Consider the following 27,120-nt stretch of genomic DNA (forward strand, 5'->3'; position numbering starts at 1 on the left):
CGTGTTAAACCGCGTGCCGCACTCGTGGTCAACACGAGGAAATGACGCGGAAATGACGCGGAACGACGTGCTCTGGCCGCGGCCAGGGCGTGCTTACACATGGGTAGGACGGGAAATTTCAGCGGGTAATCGTGGGTGGAGCATGGTAATAGCATGTTCTGCGCCTGTATCGCGGTGTTATTACGTGAAATTAGCGTGTTACGCGTGTGACAGTCAAACGCCTTTCTCCGCGTATAAACAGCGCGAATTCCGAGCACACGTCAGTTGTGCTCGTGACGTCAAGGGGGTGAACATGGATCACCGTCAGCGTAGTTTCTCTTCATTTCGAATAAATCTTTCGGTGCATTCGCAATGGTCGTAGCAAGGCTTTAATGCTAGGACCTTAGCTTGGCCTGGATTTTTGTACTCTCTATGAAGTTGTGTGTCGCTTCTCGGCCTTTTGGCTAAAATCAAAACTCATCATGTGTCGGCATGTGATGGTTATTGTGCAATTGATCTTTGATTTTTGCAATCTGGAGATGGATTAAGAGCTTGCTCTGTCCACTCCACGCATCAGCCCGGTATTGCAGTACCTCCGGGAACGGTGCATTCGCAATGATCGCAGCAAGGCTTTAGGGCTAGGACCTTAGCTTGGCCTTTTGGCTAAGAGTAAGTGTCCCGGCTCCTAGGCCTTGTAGCGTATTATGAACTGACCGATAACGGATAATGGATAATGAATAACGAAGATAGAACAATAACCCTTCAAAACCCCAAACCCCTTTTGGCTGAGAGTAAGAGTCCCGGCTCCTAAGCTTTGCTGCGTATTATGACCTGATCGATAATGGATAATGAATAAAGAAGATAAATCAATAACCCCTAACCACCCCCCCCCCTCGTCAGCATAGTGACCTCGTCTTAATCCATTTTTATTTCTTGACATTTCTTTTCTAGATAATAAAATAAAAATGATGCCATAGCTTGAAATCTTGATCTTCACGGGAACTGTGTCTTGTGCGGTAATAATTTCTACAGCCCGGTGACGAGATTTTCATTCCCTCGCTACTTCAACCACTCTTACCTCGTTTTACCTCACTTTTAGGGAATGTAATGGCGAATATATAACCAAAACCACTTCGTCTTGCATTTGTTGGAAATGTAATATAACTTAAACCATTCCGTCTTTGTTTTTATTGTGAACGTAATCGAACGGTAAATCCTCCCCCCTCGCGTGAACGCGCATTCTGCTGCGCTTCCAATGAAAGCGATCGTACTCTATATAAAACGCTTATTAAAACTATAAAGCGAGCTAATTATAACAATTAGGAGATCCTAGTCTATATAACGCGTTTATTTAAACAATAAAGTGCGATCGTATTCTACAAAATGCGTTTGTTAACGTGGATGAAAAAGTCACGCGAGGGGGTGGGGCGGTGTGGTTGTTGCGTAGGAGTCGGATTTGGGCACAACACCGGCTCGGGAGCTTTTATACCCGTGGTCCACACGAGAAAATGACGCAGAAATGACGCGATGAGGAAGCGGAACAGTCGCCGGCGTCTGTTTTGCGGGCATACCACCGCTGAACAGCGGGTTGGCCAATTTTGCGCATTTTCCATCCCGGGCAACCACGGGCAAAAAAAAAACGCAAAATTTTAGCCGTGATTCAGCCGCAAACGGCTGTGTGACCGGCCCCTTACTATATTACAATAAAATACAATCCTGAAGATGTGCCACATTTTACTTGTGCTTTTCAGCACTCGTTTTCTGTTGCACTACACCAGAGCACAACATCCTATTGTCAAATATTACTGAGTGACCCTTTAACAGAATAAATATAAAATAATTGGATAATTAAACACAAGTTTCGAAAAGGGCCATTTATTGACATTTGAGGGAGAAATCAGTGCACGGTGAGGTGACTTTTTTTGTTAGATTTTCCAAAATAATGTATATTTTCTAGAAAATGTCACACAGGTAATCAGTAATTGACTTGGCTAAAGTGGGCTCAGTTTTCATGGCAATTTTTATGGCTAAAATATACATAGTATACAGAAAGGAAAACTGTGGTTTGGTCACTTTGAGTCTCTGTAGTTTGTATTTTTTCTTGTGCTTTTCAGCACTTATCTTAAGTTAAACAACAAAATGCGGGAATGTTTTTATTGTCAAATAATACACTCTGTCCCTTTAAAACGTGTTGTGGTGTTGCTCTTGAGGTAGAGGGGCTCCATTGCCAGTGCTAGAAATGGAAACTAGGCTAATGTGCGTGCATGTGTGTTAGTGTGCGTGAGTGTGCTGACGGTGTTTTCTATTAATACATGAGTGAAAAGGACCTGCCGAGTTTTCAGGGTCCTGACACTCCTGCATACATGTCAATGTATATGTTTTCCCAGTGCTTCATTCATTTTTTGATCTTTTCAAATAGTGTATTCTGTATAACATTATTTTTACGGAAAAAATATTCATATCCTTCTTCGTATGATAGGAACTTCAAAATTGACTGCAAGACAGGAAGAATTAAGAAACATGCTGGATGAATTGTTTGTGTTGATTACTTGGTAAATCAACTTTAAAAATCCATTAATTTTTTGTGCTGCCAATCCTAAGTAGGGTCGCAGAGGGTGCTGGAGCCCATCACAGCTATCTTCAGGCAGTGGGCAGGGGAGACCCTGAACTGGTTGCCATCCAGTCGCAGGGAACTCAGATACATTTAACTCACTTGCTCCCTCACATCTAGGGACAATTTGGACCAGCCGATCAACCTGTCATGCATGTTTTTGGAATGTGGGAGAAAACCGGAGTGCCCGGAGGAAACCCACAAAAGCACGGGGAGATCATGCAAACTCTGTACGGTGAGGCCGTGGTAGCTGTAATCAAAATCCAGATGTTCGCACTGTAGGCTGTGAGCTAACCATGCAGCCACAGTGCTGCTGTAAATAAAACTGTTTACACAAATTATCTTTGTTTTTATTCTACATAACCTATCTTGCTGTGGGTAAACAGGTGCCACATTGTGTTTCTAAATTGTGTTATCCCTTAATAAGAGGAAGTACAATCAATAATAAGGGAAGCAATTGGCTGAGATTGACAGGTATGCTCCTGCCATAATAATAAAGGTATACATTGAGATTAAGATCATTAAAGCATAGTTTGGGTTAACTCATAATGCACTATTTTGAAAATTAACCTATGATTGTAATGTGTAAGTAGAAGTGTTGGGAGTTACACGTTAGAAAGAAACGTGTTCCTGAACGCAATAGCTTTCCTCGACAACGAGGACTCTAATGCATCATCGCTACAAATTTGTAACTCAACCGTCGTTACAATGGTATGTTACTCCACTCCTTTTACAGAAAGAAAACTGTGAATCACACTGCTACTGCAATTTGGCAGTTGCTCTGCACTAAAGAAGTTACATACAACCTTTCGTTCGCCAGCAACACAATGCTTATTACAATCAATGAATAAGGCTCGGATGTTTACATCTACCTAAAAAAATCCAACTGAATAGAAACGATGGCACTGACAAGCACAGAGTACGACAGTACGATAACACAACATTTCTTCCTACTGATATTCTGATATTCTTCTCACTTTATATACTCGCATCCAAGCGATATTTTTAAACCGTTAAAATGAACTACTGAAATCAGGAGGTCAGTTTACATGCGAAGATGTATTTGGTTGTGTGTCACTAGTAGCCAATAGTAAGCTGTGCATAGGGAAGCAGGCGTGGCTTATACAGACATCAAAGGGCCAACAAATGTACAATAAAAGAGTGCTAAATTTTGGTCTTTCTTCCAAGTGTTTTTGCAATACACAATGTCAGGAGAAAAAAGAAAAAATGTCTTGAACATTACCTAGAAATTGAGAAGAAAATATTAATGTGGTGGGGCAGCACAGTGGTGCAGTGGTTAGCGCGTGTGTGGCACAGTTCTGAGGTCATTGGATTGAACCCCCTGTGTGGAATTTGCATGTTCTCCACGTGCTTGCGTGGGTTTTGTGTCCCAGAATCCAAAAACATGCATGTCAGATTAATTGGCCGGTCCAAATTGTCCCTAGGTGTGAATGAGCGAGAAAATTGTCTGTCCCTGTGTCCCTTGCCCACTGCCCGAACACAGCTGAGATGGGCTCCAGCACCCCTGCGACCCTACTGACGCAGCAGATAATGGATGGTTTGAGGGATATTAATGTGGTTTGAAGACAAAATACAAAACGGATATGGAGTGTCTCAACTGTTAGTTTGCGAGCTCTCAAGATTGCACTAGCCCAAAAAAATGGAGGCTTCACCACTTCGACAGGTTGTTGCACACGTTTTGTTTTATTTCTTTTAACATGTAACTATTTTTAATCGGTTTTAGGCAGTTGGGTTAAATGTGAGTAAATACTCAATTGATATATTACAAGATAGTGACTTTCATAGTAACGTGCTACTTTAGGGTGTCAGTGATCTCCGGCGGTAACACAATTACTTTTTGAATGAAGTAACTAGTAACTGTAACTAATTACTTTTTAAGTGACTTGCCCAACACTGGTAAGAAGTGTAATTAGTCCGGGTTATGACAAAGGCGGCATCAAGACGTGGTTCCTCGATTTAAAGTGACATGGCCTTCACTCACCGCGTTGCTGGGCATAGTCGTAAAACTCGGCGGATATCCTTGCCGCCTCCTTGCGGTTTCCGCGGACAATGTAAAAATAGGTAAGCAAGTTGAGGGAGATTTTGACAAAGAGCTTGAAGCAGAAGAGTGCCAAGATGCTGAGGTAGACGTTGGACAACTGTGCCGCAAAGGGCTTGCTGTCACCCGTGGCGGTGCTGCTGGTCAGCTGCTGCGCTGCGTCGGACATTTCCTCGGCTTCTGTGACGCTAAAGGCAGGACGAGCAGACTGAGGGGGGAAGAAAAAAAATAGAATGGAAAAAATTCCCTTCAGCTGTTGTCAGCAGTGAGCACAACTACAACAGTGTTATTGTAGGGAGCGAGTAAAGGCAGGGGATTGGGAATACTTTTGTGCTATTAATAATGATGTATCATAACATACAACAACACAACACATGCTTAAATCTGTTGGATCCATTTGGAAATTCCACTGTCTGGGGCGCCCTGTTGCATTAGACGTTGAGTCAATTTTGCCAAACTGGATTAAATTAGTCTATCATCTTTTGGACGGGGGAATGTTTCTCCAAAGGTCTTGAGGATAACAAAATGCTTTTTGGCAAATGTGAGAGGACTCTTTGTGTTCTATTGTGAATGCAGAGGTTTTCGCCTGGGAACTCTCCCATGGATGCCTTTTTTGACCAGTGTCTTTCTTATTGTGAAGCCATGAACACTGTGCTTAACTGGGCTGCTTTGCTGCCTCAGACCCAGGATAACATGATTCATTATTCCGTCAACTGTGGTTGACGGAATAATGAATCATGTTGATTACCCAAAGATCCTGAAGGAGAATGGTAGGCCATCGGTTCCTGCCCTCAAACTCAAGCACTCTTGGATCATGCAGCAGAACCACAATCCAAACACACCAGCAAGTCCAACTCTGACTGGCTAAACAAATAGATAAATAAAAAGTTCTGGAGTGGCCAGGTCAAACTCTGGATTTAAATCCATTTAAGATGCTGAAGGGTGACGTTTAATGGGCAGTTTATTTAGATAACACTCCAATATGGCAGAAGTCTAACAAATTTGCAAAGAAGAGTGGGTCAAAGTTCCTTCACAGCATTACTAAGACTCATTACCAATTTTTTTGAACATCTGATTTCTGTTATCTCCGCCAAAAGCGGCCAAAATCAATCACATAGAGCCAGATGGGTTTGGATTTTTTTGTGTGCCTTAATAAATTGAATCAACATTTTAAAACCTTACTTTTTATTTCCTTGGGTTGTCTCTCTGTGATAATGAAATTGGTTTAATGAGATGACACCTTTTTGAATGATAAATATGGAAGACAAACACAGAAATCAGAAAATGTTTTACGGCACTGTAGTCCATTCACTTGAATGTCATGGCAACAACAAAATATAATATAGGACGAATATATTCACACCACTTTTTCTAAACCTCTAACAGGACGCATCCATTTATTTTCCGTTCTTTTTTTTTTTTTTTAATGTCTACAAAGATTTACACATCCTTGTCGCATGAGCAATTTTATTAGTTTTACTCCCCAAACTGACCAAAGTATTTTATGTTGGTCCTCACCTTTCATGTTTCAAACTGGTAAAATAAACAACATAAATTGTTTTTTTTACTTTAGTAAGTAAGATACAAAAGAACAGGGTGCTTTAATGAAGGCTATTAATTACTACAAAAAACAATATCTTTAGTGTCCATTATTGTTATCTTGACTTTGCTGCTGATTATTTACTATTGTGTTAGTGTTCCTTGCTGTTTATTTTTTGTTCTTGTGATGCAATTGACTCCAGGGAGTAATCAGAAGCCAGTGTCAGAGTTGTTGAAGGCGGCCGCTGCTACGATGTCTAGAAAAGATGGCGCCAGTGCCATGAGGGCATGCGGATGAATTTGTCTTGAGGGCCACAAGGGACCCCAATCCGTACATTTTATATTCTGTGGCATGGCAGACTCCCATCCTTTTAAAATGTAATTTATTATTAATGCTAAGAAAAAATAATTCCGCATGAACAATGTGGGATTGCTTTGTGAGAGGGACTGAGGATGTTAGTACCAAAGCTGGTTACTACAAGTATCATTGATTATATTTTTGACTGCTTTTCGGATGACACGTTGCACTTTGAACAGTTGCTTATTCATTAGCACAATGGAAGTACAATATTCTAGCACAGGCATATCAAACATGGATACAGCTCGTTTGGTAATTTTATCCAGCCCGCTATAAATTTCCGAGTATGTCTTAAAAAGAAGAGAGTCTCCAGGTCATTTTTTACCAAAAGTTAGGGTTTTTTAGATACATTAAAACCAGTGATCTGTCACGAGGTGGAAGGGGTGACCGGACCAGAACGGAGGCAGGAAGGGAGAACTCAATTGCGTACGATCAAAGCTTTTATTTACCAAAATAAAAGTTGTCCAAAAACTCCGGGACAAAACAGAACAAAAACATTCTTACACTCAGAATGGTCAGGTACAGGTTTCCTCCGACTTAAACTAAACAGGACAAGGCATAACAGAACAGAAAAGGTATAATGAGCCAACACCCGCAATACCCACAACCCAACCTTAAGTAGCAGCCATGCAATTAGCTGATCTGCTTCAGCTGGTGACCAGGGGGCGGGGCAGACCGGTCGCCACGGCGACCATGACATGATCTCCATTTGCTAGAGGGTAGGATTGAGTTTGTGTAGCGAAGTGAATTGGTTCTGGTGTAAAACTGCAGTCACTCAACTGTTAAAATAAATGAGTTAACAAATTAAATGACAACCATGAAATATTTACCCTATTGCTTTGCTGCCTCAGGACCAGGACAACTTGCTGTGTATGATGAATTCTGGTGTTTACCAGGATATTCTCAAGGAGAGTGTCTGGCCATCAGTTCGTGCCCTCAATTTCAAGCAGTCTTGGATCATGCAGCAGGAAAACAACCCGAAATACACCAGCAAGTCCACCTCTAAATGGCTGAAAAACAATAAAACAAAATGAAGTTTCTGGTGGGTCAAGTCAAAATACGAATTAAACTTCAATTGTGATGTTGTGGTGTGACCTTAAACGGACAGCTTGTTCTAGAGAACCCTCCAATATGGCAGATTTGCAAGCAAGAGTGGGCAAAAATTCTTTGACAGTGTTGTGAAAGACTTATTACCAATTATCATAAATGTTTGATTTCTGTCATCAGTGCAAAAGAGGGCCCAACTCAATATTGGGTTTAGGGGGCAATTTGCTTTACTCATAGGGCCAGATATGTTTCGATTTTGTTTGTGTCCCAATAAATGGAATCAACATTTCAAAGCTGCAGTTTGTATTTATTTGGGTTTTCTTTTTGGGACATAAGAATTCATTTGGTGATCTGAAACCTTTGTGAGTGATAAATATGAAAAAAAAAACACAGAAATCAAGAAGGGGATATACGTTTTCACGGCAATGTATATGACTGTATATCATTTATTTATATTGATGAAGTTATTATTTTGCCCATTTTAATCACGATTTTCAAACATAACATTGTAACATAGTTAAACAAATGCTTGTTCCTTTGGCAGATAATGATTGCTCATTTCAAATATATTTTTTTTTCTAGAAAAATAAGAGGAAAATGCAGTAAATATTAAAATACAGGTTATGGAAGAGTTCATAATAAGAATTTGAATACAAACTGAAACGAATGGCATGTATTACTCCCTGAGCCAAAATGACCACAAATGATAAGCAAAACTTTGTACTGACAATTTATGCACCGTGATAATTTAAGGTTCAATAAACAACAACATTAAATTAATTTTTGAACATTTTTAATGGACGGTGAGCCCCGGGATCTTTCAATTAAAAAAAAAAGTGTACCTTTCAACTGATGCCCACAGGCACTAAAGTACCCCTTAAGGACAGCTAAAGTACTCTGTTCTAAAAATAGCTTACCAGTTCTGGGTCATTGGGATTTTCTACAAAAAATTACTTTTTCAGTGGTTGACTGAGTCTATTTAACCCCACTTCCAATAGTTATCCTGATTATAACATAAAACGTTTTTACACATGCTTGAAATCCCTAATAATTCATTTATAATGATGTTGTGTTTTCAAGGAATACAAAGTGCTTGAATTTTGGGTGAAGTGCTTGTAAATGCTTGAAATTGTTGCCATGTTTCCAAACAAGTCTGCTCAAAAATGACACAGACACTGCTCTCTGATAGCTTCACTTTTCTATTGCATTTGTTCTTCCCTCATTATTAACGGCAGCTGGCATTAGTTTGTATGGCATTGTTTTATGTAGCGCCATTGCTCCCTATCAGTCGTGCCCGAAAGGAAAGGTGCATGCTACACTTAAACAGGGCACAATGAAACGTGTACTAGCATTTCCTAGTGGTAAATGGTATTGGGAAGACTACCTGCAACCAAAAATAAAAGCTACATATACTGTCATTTTACCCAACACCTGTATGGTGTGGTCTACCCAAGATCTAAAAATCACAAGTCTTTAAACATTCACACGCAAGATTAAACTCTGCAAAATACATTATTCAAAACAGATTTTTTTTCTTTTAATGGAACAGGATCAAATGGAAACTTGGCTTTGAAAGTCCTTAAAAATTGGTTCGAACCCGGAGCAATTGTAACAACATGGTGATACCATAATGCGTTGTTATTTTTGAAATGTATATCAAACTGGATGACCTTGTTCGCTAATTAGCAACAAAAAAAGTAGCTCTCAAACTAAAAAAAGATGGAGACCCCTGCACTCTCGTGGGTCCCTCTGGAGTCCATTGAAAGAATGTTGCAACGTCCACCCCTAGTTGAGTTTTTACTTTTTCGTGACGTTCAAAGTTCCATTATTGTCCCAACTCGATACAGTTGTCACGATAACTTTTTGGTAAGGCAAATGGAGGCTTACTAGACGTACCTTGTTGTCATGGGGAAAATTTGCTCCCTTGTTGCAGCAGCAAATTGTTGTTGCAAGCTGTGACGAGGAATCGAAACATCTACACGAAGTTGCAGGTGATTTTAGGCCATTTGGAACCCATTGCCGACTTGTGTGAGACGGCAAAGTCGAATTTAAGAGTTTTAGCCGCTGTTTTCAGGTAAGATGTGACAAGAAACGAAATGTAAGTCATTCTTGACCGCACCACTCGCGACAAAGCTGAAATAGCAGTTGTCGACTATTTGATGTGCTAGGCCGAACGTCAGTTGTCGTATGTATGAAACTATTAACGTGCTCATTTTATTTCCTCTTATTGAGAATAGCAATTATTTTATATGCGGTCTGTTCCATATATTCCAGTGTTAACTGAAATTTGACATCTAGACTTGTATAGTGCGGTATTTATCAAGCGTTTTTTAAAGACAAGGGACACCTTTTTCATTTAAAATATTGAGGCTCACAATCCATGGAAAATGTGTGAAAATAAGTTATTGGTACTAGTTTTATGTTTTGAAATTGAAGTATCATTAAATCTTTATCATACCTGTCAACCCCCACGGCTCCATGCCCTTACAAAATGTTGTATTTTACCTTACAAAACACAAAATAATCTTATGATCTGCATTTACATAGCGCTTTTCAAGTCAAGACTTCCCAAAGCGCTTTACAGTGTGCTTCACATTTCCCTAAAGCAGCCGTGCAGCCATGTAAGAAGCTAACCTGCTCATTGGGGGCATTAGGGGTTCAGTGTCTTACCCAAGGACACTTCGACATGTAACACGGAGGAGCCGGGATTCGAACTGCGATCTCAAGACGAGCGCTCTACCTCCTGCCGCCCCTATCTTACACAATTTTTTTTTCCAAACGTGTTTATTTATGTAGTTTAACATGTTATATTGTCTGTGTGTTTCGTTATATCATATATATTGTTAATTAACATTTTGTTGTGAGATACTGAGTTGCTCGACATGAATAAGGTTTATTATAATAAAGTTAAAAAATTATGTCGCTTTGACGATCACTGTGGAAGAAAAAAATACATGCAAATATAATCAAGTAGAATAATACATTTTCGTATTCAAATTATTAATTCATTCTCTGCATTAAATTATTGTTGGCAATATACTGATTAAAGGGATAACCACAAACCAGTCTTTTTTCATTTTCTCCTTTTATACTTCCTTTTTTTCTTAACTTCTTTATACAACATAGCAATTCGTAATATAATGCATCAAAACAAGTGAGCCGTTTGAGAGCCGGCTCTCTTTAATGAGTTGAGCCGAAAAAGCCGGTTCTCTAAAAAGAGACGGACTTCCTTTCAGTACACAACTTGAACTCGTTTGACTTGATTGATTTGCCGTTTCGTGATAGTCCGTGTATACCGGATGGTACCCTTAATTGACAAATTTACATTTTTCCGTACACATTTTCTTGTACGTCGTACACGTCTTAAAATGCATAAGAAACCTACTTTGTACAGCAACAACGTACAGGTTGACAGGTATGCGTTATGTTTCCTACGTTGACAGTCTTATTGTGATCAACGTGGCTCAGCAGATAATACAGGTTATTAACCAAAAAATTAAATAAAATAAATGCTGTAATAAGGATTTCATTAATTTAACCTGTTGTCTTAATTTATTATATTTATATCCTATGTTCTCAAGAAAAATAACACAAATGATAGTAAATATTTCCAAAAGGTATATTGTCAGTGTAACAAATCAAGGCAGGACGTGCCGACTCTTTGTACCAGTTTTATGTTTTGAAATTGAAGTATTATTAAATCGTAATTTTTCCTACATTGGCAGTCTTATTGTGATCAACGTGGCTCAGCAGATAATACAGGTTATTAACCCAAAAATAAAATTAAATAAATGCTGTAATAAGGATTTCATTAATTTAACCTGTTTTATTAATTTACTATATTCATTTCCTATTTTTCAAGAAAAATAAGACAAATGATACTATTGGCAAAAGGTATATTGTCAGTATAACACATCTTTTTTACTACCTTCTAACTTTCTTTGTAAGATAGAATACTTAAATCAGTGACATTATGTGCAGTATTTCTATTTTATGTATATTAATATTTTTTTTCAGTGCAATTTTAAAAGCTTCATCAAAGTAGAAGTTATAAAAATGAGGGTCTGTATATGCTGATTTTATTCATGCCCAACGCGCGAAGTTACATTAAACTTGCGTCTTCCTTGACACTAATGTTCCACCTGTCTCACTCTTACCTTTACTGCTCGGGTGCCTTCGTCGGCCATTAAAGAAAAATGCATGAATTAGCCGCATCATTGCATAAGCGGGTTGAAAGGTTGGGAAAACGGGCGCGGCTCATAGTCCGGATTGTACAGTAGAAATCTGCTAACACCTGCTGATATGAATGAAAGTAATAGTTACTCCACTGATCACTGAAATAATGCAAAGATACTTGAACATGGCCTGCATTTTGCAAGTACGATATTGGGCCATTTCCTGCAGCACACCAGACACGGTCTCGCGGCACACCAGTTTGCCCCAGCATACCGGTCAAAAAAGAAATCGTTTAGTTCATGAGAGTGGTTGTATTTGTGTTGGAAACACATTTTAAATTGGTCACCCATTAGTAGTAAATTTTGGGCGGATAAAAAGTCACTGAAATGTTGTTGTTTTTTGACACACAATATGGCACATTTAGCATTGAAAAGGACCGTCTGTTAATATTTTTAGACTGCTTGGCATTGATTGATTGAGCTCATCGATTCATTAAACACAAACACTTTGTTTTCTGTAAATGCCCACAACCAATAAGTTCACGACTTTGACTTCAAGGTGAAAACAATGGTCTTCAAGACACAAATAATGTCTCTATACAAGTTTGTTTTATTAGCTTTTTGTCAGGACCAGAACAAAGACAGGACCCACTTGCGTGCGTTTCTCTTAGTTTTATTAGGAAGAAGGGAAAGGGTAGTATACACGATCCGTATATCGTTGATCGTGGGGAGCAGGTTACTCAGACGCGGAAGTGGTATTTCCGTGGCGAGCGAAGCCAGTGTCGAGAGCGGGGAAAAATAGATCGATGGCCGGGATGGGGGAGCAAAAACTTGTCAAGTTTAGAAAAGGGGTTGGAGCCGGGGATCAAACAGGAATCAGGACAGGAGAGAGTCAGGGTCGAAACGCTTGCTAGCAGTAGCTGAGGTTCGCAGACGGACTGACAACCGGTGACCGGAAGACGGGGGTTTAAAAAGTGACAGGCAGCCAATCAGCGTCAGAGGCAGTTGGCGCCAAAGGAGCAGACTCAGGTGCCTCGCATCAGGAATCATGACACTTTTGTATTTGACCAACCTAGAATGCAACAGAGCGCCATGCGTTCCTCATCTCATTTTCTACACAACCTCAGTCTGCCAAGTATGGAATGACTCTCTTCTCCACCATCACATCTGTAAAAGTCTAAGGTAGATAGAACATGAATAATGTTTAATTCCTTTTATACAACCTGCCCGTCAGTCCACAGTTTCTGTGTTGAACAACATCCTCTCTCGGTATGCAACTTTAAATTGAGAGGAAATTGTTTTGTCTGTTTCTAATCCGGGTAACATGAAGAATTCCCTTTGATCCCCGGCAGATTTGTACCTTAGAGCAATCTCAGAGCGTGCTCCACCGTTCCCTGGAACCAAAGCAACAGAGCTGCCGGCTAAATTTGACTGGAGGGACCGAGCGGTGGTGGCGCGAGTCCACGACCAGCAAGCGGTAAGATATGACACAAATAACTAATATCATACTGCCAAATAAATGAAACAATTTAAAATCTGTTTGGGCTTGGGTAGGTAATGTACTAAAAGAAAACTGGAGATGTAGCCTAATAATTGACAGAAAATGTCTGATATATTGTGCACTAGATACAAAAATCATTACCTACAAAAAATATTCTCTGAGTTTGGCTCCTTTTAGTGCTACATGAAACATTGTCAAATTAATTGTGGCTTTATCAGTATTTATAAGTACTGTATGCCTGCTGATGACAGTTTACTTGTGATTAGATCTTAGGTATACTTTTTTTAGGAACATTGTTGCTTTTAAACATTATAGTTTGGAATATGTGATCAATACCTTAGAATTGTCTAGTGGCTTATAAGCATGACCAGGTCGTGAATTAATTTGCACTCATGTATAATAATTTATGATACTTTTTACTTAGGTATTTTATTATTGTGTTGAGCAAAATAAATGAATAAATAAGGGGCGGCATGGCAGCTGAGTGGTTAGGACATCCATGGCACAGTTCTGAGGTCATGGGTTCAAATCCAGCAACCAGCCTTCCTGTGCGAAGTTTGCATGTTCTCCCCGTGCTTGTGTTGTTCCTTTCCGGGCACTCCAGCCTTCTCCCACATTCCAAAAACATGCATGTCAGGTTTATTGGCCGGTGTAAATGGTCTCTATGTGTAAATGAGCAAGTGAGTTGTCTGTCTCTGTCCTGCGACTGGCTGGCAAGTTTGGGGTGTCCCCTGCCCCTTGCCCGAAGATAGCTGGAATGGGCTCCAGCACCCCTGCGATCCTACTGAGTATAGGCCATGCAGATAATGGATGAATAAATACATAAATAAATGAAAAATAAAAAGCGGCCTGTTGAAGTAGTAAGAATTTGAAAAGCGCTCATTTAACTTGTTTGTTGTAGATTCTTCTTCAAAGCTTAAGCTTTTTTATAACTCAAAAAAAGAAGGGTTTGTGTATTTTTATAAAATGTATTTGAAATTTCACTGCATTATAATGTTCCTTTTAAATTTTATTACATTAGATTTCATTACAATCAAAAGTGTAATTATGTAATTCTAATCTTAACCCTCAATGAGCTTTATTTTTAGTTACATTTTAAGGATCTTAATTTTATTTGTAAACATTGACAATCATTTAAGTCGATTTACTATATCCCTTTTGTTTGAAAATGTGGTTTCGTATTTTTTGCAATTGAATCATTACATGCTGTGGATACAGTGATTTTTACATAGAAACTAACAATAGTTAGCATAAAAAGGATCAAATGTAAACACTAATACGTCCTTGAACTTCGAGATCTGTTTTTCATTTTACATGGGCTTTTTTTTTTTTTTGCTTGTTTTGCCTTTCGAATGGAGTTGGCAGATTAAGTCTTATATCCATTGTAGTTTCTATTGATTGAAGTGTGTGTTTTGTCCTAATACTTATCCTGTTAAATATGTTAAATTTATAGTAACTATCATACTAGAAAAAATAGTTAAATGGCAAAATTAAAACTACCCCGCTGGGTTAGATGAGAAAAGTCTCACAAGATGGCTCCAGAATTGTCTTAAAACGACTGTTTGCCTTTGAGACAAGATCTTATAATAGATGATCTGTTAAAAGTTGGCTTTGTAAAGATAAATTAAAGCAATTATTTGACCAGCAGGGTGGCGCTGGGAAAGACATCCTCATGCATTAAAATGAACACATTTTTCCCGCTCTCCTTCACAAAGTCACCACAAGTTAATTTTAGAAAGGGAGTGATAAGAAAAATGTATATGTGCTGGGGAGTGTGGTCATTGAGGACAAGATTTGGAGTAATACCTCCCTCAAGGGTTTGAACCTTTGCTTTTCTCAATCATTCATCTTTTGCAGTGTGGCAGCTGCTAGGCATTTAGTGTAGTGGGCGCCATACAAGCAGCAAGCGCTATAGCTGGAGCGCGGCTGAAAGAGCTCAGTGTGCGGCAAATCGTTGACTGCTGATTTAAAAATGAAGGATGCAAAGGAGGCTCCCTGACCGAAGTCTTTCGCTGGTTGCAGACGGTACATTGTAAATTTGAGCCCTGATGGTCATTGAAGTCTGCAACATGACATTTGTTTAGCATGTCTGTCATTAGTTGTTTTTCGGACAGTGATCTGAGTTAAACAAATCCCTAACAGCTTCTTGCAACAGCTGTAATTCGAGGTAAGATCGGGCCTGCAGGAATTGTAGCCCGAACCAGCCCGAGCCCGACAAATTGAAATGAATTGAGGGACCGAGCCCAAGTAAAACACAAATTTTCATATTTTGTTTCTGAGGACATTTTTTTATTTGTGAGGAGGAGGGGGGCTTCTCTCTAGCTGACTTTTATTTTTAGATATTCAGCCGCCATTGTTCTTAGTTGACCTCTTTATGAGGAGGATCCGCCCAATGGATTCTGTCCCCCCTCTCTGCAACGCAATGTGCTTGGCTGAGCACAACGTTGAGTTCTTGGTGTGCTCGGCCAAGCACGCTCACGCCTGCTGCGTTGCGCAAAAGGGGGACGGAATCCATTGCGCGTGCAAACTCTCCACAGAGAGAAGTAAACAAAGAACAAAGACAGATGTGCGCCAAGCGTAGATTATTCCTAAAAAAAAGGCAGCAAGAGATAATCCCAACCCAGGCTCGCCTGGATCAAACTATTGATTGACATTTTAGGCTCGACACAAATTTCAATAGCTCAAATTATATGCAATTTTATATTTAATATAGTAGGTGTTAAATCAGGCATGTCAAACATACGGCCCTAAGCCGCACCCAGTGGGTTGGATGATTTAATCCAGCCCGCCATACATTTCTGGGTATTTCCAAAAAAGAAGTAAGTCAATACGGTCAAAAGCTTTGATTTTCTTTTAAATAAATACTAACAAAATTCTCTCTCTCCCCTTGAGAGGGCAGTCAATGTTTAAAAGCTCTAACATCCAGCATGGAGACTGATCGAGTTAGCTTCAGGAAATAGACATTCACATTTTGCAACGTGGTGTATTCATCTAGAAATATAGCGCGGACTTTAAACACTGGTGTTGCGTACCCGCTGACTGCGTTTAGGTTCACAGGGCAGTCGGTTCGCGAAAAGAGACGAGGGAAAGACTGGCCAACCTGACGCCACTCACGAGCCTCCGCTGAGAGGATGAGCGGCGTTGCAGAGGGATGGGGCCGCAAGGGCCGCCCCTTGACAGAACGCAACACGCCTAGCCTCCTCCAAACCCTTCCGGCAAAAAAACCCTGCACCGATGCTAGGGGGACAGTTAGTTTTTGACACATTTCTGAACCTGACTGCACCTGTTCTGCCTGCCGCCTGCCTATGATCACTTTTACAAACTCAACATCGCCTCTGATCTCCAGCCCTGGTCTAACGACTGCCGCCTGCCTTCTTCCGACACGGAAGTGTCACCCCCGTCTTGCTCGATTCCGCTCTTCGCCAGTCCTCGGATCAAGCAATCAAGCAAGCCTAAATCTCACGCTCTTGCAACAAAACCTGATAAACGCATGCAATTGAGTCCTGTGTCCGTTCTGGTCTGTCACAATCCCCGTGTTAAGTCTTTGTTGTCAAAAATCTTGTAACCTAATACTGTATCTCATCCTGAGACGAAGGAGGACAACTTTTACAAAATCGTGTAACCATTTAGTAAATCATTAATATTTGTTTAGCATTGTGTCATTAACATAGACCAGAGTGACCTTGGTTCTACAATCTGAGTACTCCTACAGTGCCATAAATGGAATCTGTCACTTCTTCTCCCATTCTCAAGAGGTCATTGCTTTAAAGAACTTTACCACTTATAACTTAAGGTATGCATTCACATTTTACCACGCAGCCAATAGACAATGACAGCTGAAAAAGTGACACTCCATTATTTAAAAATAATCACGGGAGGTTCAAGGACAGTGGAGAGTCCAGGACATGTCATGTTTGCTGTTCCTACGTGGAAATCGATCACTTAACTCAAGTTTTACCCAGTCAACATTTTACACTTTAAATGCAATTATTAGAGTGTTGGAATGAAAAGGCCTAGTGAAAATTATATTTAGATCTGATTATTTAAAACGGATCGATAGAAAAATCTATCGACCTGTTTATCTGAAAAATGTGAATTATATATTGAATAAATGATTATTCTTTAGGAATGTTTTTTTTCTTCCCCAGATCTTAACATTTTTAAAACAATATTGTATTGTTAGGGTAGTCTTTCTTATCTGCATGCCAATTTTTTTTTTCTGCTCTTCTGCCCTCCCTGGCAGCCAGGAAGAAGCGATGAAAGTGGTGCTTGTGGAGAAAGGACCGCAGTGGTGGATGCAATCAGCTGGCAGGACTACTTGGGAGGAATCATCCAGCATCACTGCTCCAGGAACTGGCCCAACCACGCTGTTCTTGTCGTAGGATACGACACTTCGGGTATGCCAATCGAAACCCGAAACAGCTAAGCCTAAAATTAGCTCGATCCTGCTGAGAGTTGTTATGAACCCTTTGTAGTCCGAAGGCCAAATATTGCCACTGAAAATTAAATAAAACAATGGAAATGTGTGAACACAAATGACATGCCATTGTAGGTCCCCTTTTGTTTTATCTGCTATTAATATTAATGTAAGTCTCTACTGAGTTTTATGTTAAAATAAACAAAAACAATTGTTTCAATCCGTACTAAGTCGTTTGCCACCTTGAATGTTGATAATGTCCTTACATCTTGTTACAGTTATGTAACCACTGTGTTACGTAATATTTAGAAATTGTGTTTTTCTGTGGGTGGGGCATTTTGTTTGGGGGGTTTGTTTGACTTTCAAAGATTAGGAAAGGTCAAATTGACATTGTGCAAAAGGTGTTGTTTACCAAATGTTCCCAATCTCTGAGTGGATGCCAAAGGGTTGTGTGGCGTTCAGGCTCAGTTCAAAAAAGTATTGAGTCAGTTTCTTTTGCTTTTGTAGCCATGTTCTCACCTGAACTTTAAAACTATTATCATGATCCAGTCTTTCTATTTTGCAAGTTTCTATAGTTTGTGTAGAGAACCCAACATGTACCACTTTTCTCATGATGTTGAGTGTGTGAGGCATTAAATGTCAGAGGGAAACCTTAGAACTTTCCCAAAAGGTATTACAACGCAAATGTCATGGGGTGGTGTTTGGGATGTTTTGGGGCTTGTGCTGAAGATGCAGAATTACTCAATGTTGAATACGTCAAAGAAGACCGCGGCCCAATTTCCTCCAATACACAAGTTACTATGTTTTAATCCTAAAAGCAAAGCCCACAGATGGTGCATTACTTTACCACCAGAAGGTTTCATCTTTTTTTAAAGTTTTGATGGTAAGTGATGCTCTTTGTAAAAAACATTAAATTTATGTGTATTTTCTTTTTTTTTCCTTTTAGGGGTTACTCTATTCAGGATATTTCAGAACTCCTGGGGGACTGAGTGGGGAAAGGGACGTTATGTTTACATCAAAATTGGCGGCAACCTTTGCGGTAAGTGTAAACCATCCCTGCCTTGTGTGTGTGTGTTTAGTTGTGTGTTGTTGTTTCCAAGTTCCATTCAAATATACTTTTGAGATAACGTGTTTACCACTCATGTCCTGGTGCCCTGTAGGACCAGCATTGATACTTTCTTTGTCTCATACTTTGCCAGGCATCGCACATTCAGTGACAGCCGTGTTTGTTTGACATCATGAAAATAAATCACTTTGCAAGGGTGTCGATGCTGAGCTTTATTTAAGCACTCAAAAAAAAACAATTTATAATACAATACAAACAAATACTATGTACAACAGGTATGCATTAAGAAATTGTACAGCTCCACCGGCAACAATTATATCAATTTGAGCACAAAAACATAATACTCTTAGCATACATAATATACATGAGAAGTACTCAGTCAAATAATATTAACATTTTTTTTGTGCTTCATCAGTGCTTTTCCCACCATGGCGCTTATTCCGGTTTCTAATTTGTTGGCACTGGGCAAAGCCAAGTATAATACAAGTAAATATAAACAGAAATAAACATTTAGAAAAATGACCTAGTCAAATTCTGAAGTAGGACCTTATAAGTGAAATTCCACTTAATGTTATATCTGGCAAGTTGCAATGTTACTATTTACATGTACTTTGATTTTAAAGCTGTGCAAACAATTTTAGATGCAAAGCATCTTTATTCCATTGTATTTACATCCTTGCAGGATAGCAGCTTTATCCTTGGCAAACAAAGTAGAAAATGAGGCTTGTTGTCAATGTGTTGTGGAAAAAATGGTGTCTATTCATAGCGTACACAGAGGTTGTCTGAGAATAAGATATATCATTGGTACAATAGTCTTTTTGTGTTTGTTGTTGGGTGCCCTAGTCAGAGTCTTCGCTGCTGCAGTAGGAGCTGTCGCAACACTCGGCTGTGTAGAGAAAAGTGTGGACGTTTGGACTCAACTTCGGAACCCAGTGTCGAGGAACCAGGAAAGTTGCAAGGTTGAACAAGTCCACGAAGACCTTGTAGCGGTCACTGTAGGCAAAATAAAGAGGCGGCTTAGAAAATAATTAATTTTCATTATCACGTCCTTTTTTTATTCATAGTTTTTATAAATAAATGGATGATGAAAAGCAGAGGTGTGCTTGATAGAAAATTAATTTAAATTGACTTTGGCTTGAGAACATTGATCAAAATAGTTATCCAAATAAATGTGACCTAAGGTCTATCGCAATATTATATAGTACGACTAAAACGGCTTTGCTTCATTCCCTCCTTGCACAGTGTTATTGTGTTGAACAAAGTTTGAGGCTTAAGGCAAACTCTTTACACAGTCCATCATGGGTGCAAACTAAGTTGAGTTGGATATTTTCCAATAGACATATATATTGTATATGGATTTAAGTGTTGGGACAAACTATACCTAAAGGGATAGTTATGTAGTGAATCTTTCTTTTCTCTAGCCTTGAAACATACACTTAAACCATACCTGACAGTGGATCTCAGGTAATGATACCCGGACGAGCCTCCCGTGCCTGCCTTGCTGCCAATCATCCGGTGCACCATGCATACATGATTGTCTACAACAACAGAAACAGACAGTTATATGTCAATAATTGATTCACAAAAGCCAAAGCAAGGGGTTACTGAAAAATATTGAGCAACAATGGAATGGCTTCCCAAAGGATTCAGACTAACTTTTTAGCTGGGCAAACTTCCCTGTTAGTGCCCTGAGGCCTTGAGCCAAACATTCCATCATTTCTTTGTGTACTGATGTTACATCTAGATACTCACATCTCCATTTTGTCATGAGCGTGTCGATGTCCATGAGGGAGGTGAGCAGCTGGAATGGAACCTGGAACCGGGGCTCCTCCCTAGGTTTAACAGTGTTACATTGCTTAGAATTCCATGGAGTTTTAATTCGACTCCCCTATTTCAAAGTGCAATTCTGCTGGCTTTTTTCATGAATAATTTAATTAGAATGAAGTGTCATTCGGGACCAATTAGATGACTAACACTTGTACTAATTTCACGAATACTCCATGACTACTACCATGTGCTAGCAAAGCTGCGAATACCTACTGCAATACTAATAACTTGTACTTTTCTGCCTACATCACTAAAAGTCCTTACCTGTAGAAGTATATCATAAGAGCGCCTTGAAGAGCTTTGTAAGACAGCCGCCGCTCACCTTGTAGGGAAAATAGGACATCAGTGACTCACATTTGATACATATTTTAACAGTTTTTATTGCAAATCCATCCTTAAAATTAACTCAATTGTCTTAGCTAGCAGATAGTTGTTGTTTTCCTTAGTTTTTCTAGTCTTGGTGGTACAATATTTCATAAAATCAGAATTTATCTACCAACAGCTAATAAGGTATGCTTGACTTTAAGATTTTTCTATTCGAGAAATAAGACTACATATCAAAAATAATAAAATACACTTAAAATGGGTGAAACTATCATCCAATGTGATATTTTATTTTTGCAGTCCACATATTCTGGATTGATGGACCAATTCAAACATGCGTCGTAGAACAATTCAAGAAGCAAGCTCACCTTTACTGAGCAGATGCTCGTGACGCTTGACATCAAACAAGGATGTGAACACTTCCCTCTGCTTCAGGAGCTCAGCCATCATCTCTTCTTTGTCCTCGCAGTCAGGCATTTGCTACAAAACAAAAACATTACCACAGGATTGCAAATCCACCGTAAATGCCATTAAGGGCTTGCCCATGATTGATGTTATTAGTCTACCTCAATAATTTGCTCTTCTTTACTAAGCCCGTCAAAGATGTTGCTCTCCAGACTTTCCCAGAAGTTGAAACCATCTGTCTCCAGGCCAGGTGTCCTCTCCAACCATTCCTATATAGAAAATGCGCCGCTTTTAGCATGGTACTTCCTGAATTTGTGTACAGACAAACCCCTTCCTTATTTTTAAAGAAATATGTCTTTAAATCCCAACAAAATACTTCCCCCTAAATATTACAAATATTTAATGGGTACACTCACTTACTAGTGAAGAAACTTTAAACTGGCTAGCCTGGATATTAAATAAATTGCCAGACAGCTTGGAGCATTTTTCTATGGTATTACTGCAAAAAAAAACATTACTTCCTATAATTTGACAACATCTTAGTTGTGTTGCTCTATTTACATATTATTCTTTCTGGTGACTGTTCTAATGGCATACAGTATGTCCATTGTAGTAATCTAATAGTCGGCCAAAGTCAGCAAAGTAATGTTAAGAATTAATATTGTAATATGGCTATGACAAATCATGTTTTTACCTCAACAAGTTTCAAGAGTGTAGGCTCTCGTTCAGTAGCAAGCAACAACTCGCCGTCCTGTCCTTTGAAAATATCTCGGTAGTGCTGTTTATTATACGGCACTCGCATGTTGTCAAGGACCCCAATTTTGTTCTCCATAAGTCGAAACTGAAGGCTTTGGAAGCCAGAAGCTGGTGAAAGATATTCCCTATACACAAAAACAGAAATATCAATTAAGCGTGCCACGCAGGAAAGTGATTATTGAAAACGCACGCCTTTTTTCAAACCTGAAGTCAAAAAAGTCCAAGGCTGTCATGGTCTCCAGGACGGCAAACTGGTCCACCAACAAGCGGAAGATGATCACAATCCTTTGAATGCGTGTGTTGACTTTAAGCATGTTGCGTTCATCCCGGACCTGCTGGCAGAGCACATATTTTCAATTTGACATGTTTAAAACTTCTACAAATAGGCTCTTTTAAATGCCTGAGGCTGATTTTTAAAAATTTAGCTTATGAGGCGGTTTTACTTGGCTCCATAAAATGAGATATTGATTGGCAGTACTAACCATTTGGTTTGAAGCATTCATTTTTAAATACTAAACACACATTTTGCTAGCTTGCTACTAAATTTTAACCACAAGACCAGACTAACCCTCTGTTTTGAAACATATTAGTCTCTGCTAATGCGTAACAGTGTGAGTATGACAGTATACTCTGACCAAAAATGACTCAAAAAAAAAATCCTACTGGTGGATGTGAAATATTATTGTCTTTGCTACTGTGTAACAGTGTGATGACATACTCCAATGACTGAAAATTGCTCAAAAAATGATACGTCAATGTCACACTTAATAGAATGTTACAGTTGTAAATATCTACAGTATGTTAGTCATAATTAATCAAGCCTGTTGCAATTCTTTATTTTGAACTTTTCATACTTCGGATTTAAAGCCAACTGCCCGCAAACACAAAGCGATATTTGAAAACATTTCCCATCATGAAAGTACCGAGTAGTAATTGACTAATTGTGAAAATAACGCCCGGTTCAATTGACAACAAACAAATTTAATTGCTTGCTGCAGCTCAAATTAGATTTTTTAAGCGGTCGACTTTCACACAACGGCAAGGGGCTGACTGATATTAATTGCACCGTTTGATGGATGAACAGCCACGGTTAAAAAATGTGACTCACGTGTCCATTAATGAAGATCTGGCGCACTGAATCCAGCTCAAACAGAATCTGTTTGAACCACAGCTCGTACGCTGTACAAAAAAACAAAAAAGCACTTTGAGACATTTAGCCAGGGTTTACGATGCCTCTTTTTATTGTATTTCAGTAATTCAAGACTTGGCTGTGAGGCAACAACTACCAACCTAATTCATTCTTTGAGAGCCGATATACAGTACAGCAGCTCTGTGACTGAATTTTGCATATTGGTTAGATAGGCGCAAACACTTTTCATGCCCACCTCAGCAGTCAGTGGTCCTATAAAAATACTGTGTCTTCTGAAAAAAAACGCACCCCCCCCACATACAAGCCTTCGTCATATCAAGTTTCTTATTTGACATAAAGGAAAATTAATGCACTTTAAATGACAATCACAAAATATTCCATTGTATACTCAAACAAGATCTGGATTGGAACTACTTAATTCAGATGATATATTTTTTAAATAATACATATTTGTTTCGGAAAGCTATTTTTAATACAGTAGATGTATTTCTTTAAATCTTTACAAATAGACTAGTTGCTCTCGTGGAAAAAACACATCTCCCAAATGTGTTGTTGTTTTTTTCTGTTGAATGAAAAAAACTATTATTCTCCCCCAGTTTAAGTAACATATTTTTAAACACAAAAGCAACGCTACATTTAATAATGACAGATCCAGATTTTTTTCCCTTTTAGATAATTCAAGTATAAATCTATGAAGACTGATTTTATAATAAACAGAAAAAAATGTAGCGATGAATGTTTTTCACATAACAGCCATGATATGCAGAATTATTTATTTTATTATCGTGTAGCTTTTAGTTTATAACAGGGATCGGGAACCTATGGCTCGCGAGCCATATGTACTCATAAGAGGGTCCTTATATGGCACATATGGCTCAGATAAAAGAGGGCTTGTGCAATTTTTAAATAAATTGGGGTTTTTAAGGGTTATTGTTCTATCTTCGTTATTCATTATCCATTATCCGTTATCGGTCAGTTCATAAATAAATTACTTCATGCAGAGCCAAAATTGTCGCACATGGGAAGCCAAGACAATACTTAAGAATATAGTGTTCGGCCCAGTGTTGGACACTAGTTTAACTAGAGTTTAACAGTCAAAGTGTCACACTAACAGATACCGTCGTGGCTGTAAATCCCTAAATAATCCTCTATACGAGAGCTCATTAAACAATCTATGTTCATTGTTGAGACACTTTATGATAAATATCCACAGAACAAGCTTCAACCCAAAACAAATGTTTTACCCAGAAGCTCTAGCACAGAATAGAGAGCAATTGTATTGGGTAAGTGGTAGGAATGGGCAGAGCATTACACTCTTCTTTGTCGAGGGCCATTTGCACTGCAGGTAAATACTTTGGTATCCTTGATTGCAATATTTGGTGACATTCTTAGGAAAGAACTTTGCTTGGACCCTGTTTTGAAACCATTATTTAGGACAAAAATGAGCCTCAACACTACTAAGTAACTGCGAGAGGGAGACCAATATTAAAAGGGTGTATTTATATTGATACAGGACAAGGCTCTGGGATAGTTATTATTTCATAGATTTTATCAAATCATCTAACGACACACAGTGAAATAAAATGTGCTAAAGAATCTGCTTTTGTCTGGAGAGCAGGTTTGGTGCTTATGTTGCATTTTGTCTTAATGTATGGTGTGGCCACTTAAAAAAAAATTCCAATCCCTACCTAAAGCATTATCTTTGTTTTAATTTAAATTAATTCTCACGTAATTTTTAAGTTCCATTCAATGTTTAGTGTTGAGCTTGTTTAATCGTGAAGTTTACTTGTTTTTACCATTTGTTTTAATTATAATATCTTTTTGGCAAGGTTTTGGTATTTCAACACTCATGAATATTTTAAATACATCTTAAAGAATGAGGTAAGAAATTTTAAGAAAACTATTTCCTGGCTATGTTTTATTAAACATGTACACTAAATAATAAGCGTTTACGTATAACTGTATCTTAAACATACTTGAAAGTCAGGTTGGACATTGTCAACAAATACAACCCTCTTAAAGTGACCCTAATTCCAAAGTGATGCCACCATTTCATCCCCTAAAAATTTGCGTGTGGTTCACCTTGATGCGTGACGATGAAGAGGTGCTCGTCGTGAATCTTGTTGCCCTTCAGCTCGCTCTGCAGCACCTGAGCTGTCATGATTTTATCCAGCTTGGCGCCAATAACACAAATGAATTAAAAATGTTGACTTGTAACACACTGAATGATGTTGCTTTGGCTTATTTTGGTACCTTGAGGTAATCTCCGTACATGATGCCTCCTTTACTAGCCTTGTTGATGCCAGCCTGAGCGGCATCTTGCTCTTCTTTATCCTCCTGAGGCTGGTTTCGAAACAACCTGGGAAACAAACCAACATGTCTAAATAATTAATACATATTATCTCAAAATTGCCACCGATGAACAAATACACTTACAAATGCCTCTTCTCAAAAAATGGACATCCGCTCATGACTTGTACGAATCAGTAGCAACAAATATTGACAACACGGTCCCAGAAATGACTAAAATAATGAAATTGTCTCCTGTGTGTTGCAAGTTTTTAAAGGTTGTAATCATCCAATCAGAGGCGAAGCCGCTCGTCGTCCACCGGTACGCCTCCGCTCTGTTTGCTTTCAACAACCGTCACAGATTTGCGGACTTTGTTTGTCCTGTTTTAAGGCATAGTCACGAGACACCATCATGGGAGTGATCATGACAAAACATTTCCTATGAAAAATAAATGTGCAAGCCCTTCAAATACTAGATGTGTGGAAGGGGTCAACTTATAGTTTAGTATCATATACTATGTATGCAATTTAATTTAAAGAATAGTTAGCACAGACAGAGTAGTATACTATCATCAATTCTGGACTACAGAGCGCACCTGAGTAAAAGCGGCCTGCACAAATTTAAGAACCAATCTCATTTTTGTCTTCGTACAAGCTGCACGGGATTTAAAGCTGTAGGCTTTAAAGTGTGTTGCATCGTTTGAGGTGCCCTTAACAAAGTTGAAAGTAGTGATGGGCTCCTCGCCTCGAATCCCTGAAGCGTGTTTGTAGTATGTCAGATAAGTGCTTCATGAACCGTGAGTCAGGGTGTGTGTTGAAGACGTAAAAGGTAAGGTTTGAAGGCCCGCAAAGCGGGTGTACCACGTGACTGATTTAGGAAATGATTCACGAGCTGTGAGTGTGGTTCGAAATAAATGCAGCAAAGAAACGCTTCCAGAGTAGAAAGTCCTCTTCAGTACTGGGAATCAAAAAAACATGCACTTCCGACTCTTTACAAACTTGCCATTACACATCTATCTACCCCTTCTTCATCTGTACCATGTGAACGTTTCTTCAAAAGAAGGTGAAATGCACTGCAAAAAAAGAAACCGCCTGGGTCCAAAATCTTTGGGAAAATATTATTTTTAAATACAAAATTAATAGGCACTTTACCTCTTATGCAGAAAGTAACACAGAACAATTCATGACACAATCTTACTCTGTTACTCTCTTAATACACTCTACATATATTTTTGTATTCAGAGCATATTTTTCACAAATATGTTATAGATGTTTTCTGTCCACACGAGGGAATCATTCATCTTGAAGCCCCTGTGTGAAGCATTTACCTTAAGGGCTTCACTGATTTATTGGGCTTCATGTTGCCATCCCTAGATGTTAGTTAATTATTTTCTTTATCAAGCATGTCTTAACAATGTCCAATTGAGTTCAATGAGCCCCTGTCATTTTTTTTCTCCAACCGTGCCTATGCCATATGCTTTTATCTTAGCTTTTTGGGCATCCATTCAGAGCAAACTCTTTAAGTAAGAAGAATAAAGGACTGGTGTGGTGGAAAGTAAGGTTGGCATCTGCGACCACACGCCTCGCTGAAAAAAAAATCTTCATGATCTTACACTT

The 27,120-nt window shown here is 39.0% G+C and overlaps 3 protein-coding genes and 1 pseudogene across 5 annotated transcripts in view; 2 read left to right on the top strand and 2 right to left on the bottom strand.

The window, feature by feature from the left end:
• asb5a (ankyrin repeat and SOCS box containing 5a) overlaps positions 1-9,781 on the bottom strand; it is a 23,887-nt gene extending 14,106 nt beyond the window's left edge. The window contains exons 1-4 of one of the 2 annotated variants that reach the window (XM_088344598.1): positions 9,490-9,781; positions 7,377-7,556; positions 5,398-5,513; positions 4,593-4,857 (exon numbers count right to left, since the gene is read on the bottom strand). In XM_088344598.1, coding sequence (XP_088200724.1) covers positions 4,593-4,818 — 226 coding nt within the window. In that variant the 5' untranslated portion in view covers positions 4,819-4,857; positions 5,398-5,513; positions 7,377-7,556; positions 9,490-9,781. The remainder of the gene's footprint in view (positions 1-4,592; positions 4,858-5,397; positions 5,514-7,376; positions 7,557-9,489) is intronic. The other variant, XM_088344599.1, reaches the window with a different exon arrangement.
• Positions 424-594, top strand: LOC148359373 (U2 spliceosomal RNA; annotated as a pseudogene).
• ctso (cathepsin O) lies at positions 7,422-19,328 on the top strand. The gene is given in 10 exon segments (XM_088344338.1): positions 7,422-7,536; positions 9,465-9,667; positions 12,845-12,950; positions 13,121-13,245; positions 15,127-15,294; positions 16,941-17,062; positions 17,513-17,553; positions 17,556-17,666; positions 18,633-18,767; positions 18,853-19,328. Coding segments are annotated over 10 exon segments (1,194 nt in total). The 3' UTR covers positions 18,921-19,328.
• Positions 18,952-25,791, bottom strand: tdo2a (tryptophan 2,3-dioxygenase a). Of its 2 annotated transcripts, none has more exons than XM_088344597.1 (12): positions 25,651-25,791; positions 25,468-25,573; positions 25,297-25,387; positions 23,173-23,243; positions 22,269-22,396; positions 22,003-22,189; positions 21,470-21,577; positions 21,272-21,383; positions 20,844-20,901; positions 20,505-20,584; positions 20,200-20,290; positions 18,952-19,745 (listed from the first exon to the last, which is right to left on the bottom strand). In XM_088344597.1, exons 1-12 carry the CDS (start codon positions 25,683-25,685, stop codon positions 19,592-19,594), a joined length of 1,221 nt encoding a protein of 406 aa, XP_088200723.1. In that variant the 5' UTR covers positions 25,686-25,791; the 3' UTR covers positions 18,952-19,591. The 2 variants fall into 2 exon arrangements, with proteins under 2 accessions (XP_088200723.1, XP_088200721.1); XM_088344595.1 differs by having other exon boundaries at positions 22,269-22,399.
• Between the last annotated feature and the right edge of the window lie 1,329 nt (positions 25,792-27,120).

The sequence above is a fragment of the Urocampus carinirostris genome, chromosome 9, assembly GCF_059441175.1.
Source record: "Urocampus carinirostris isolate Australia breed hairy pipefish chromosome 9, RoL_Ucar_1.0, whole genome shotgun sequence".
NCBI classification, from domain to species: domain Eukaryota; kingdom Metazoa; phylum Chordata; class Actinopteri; order Syngnathiformes; family Syngnathidae; genus Urocampus; species Urocampus carinirostris.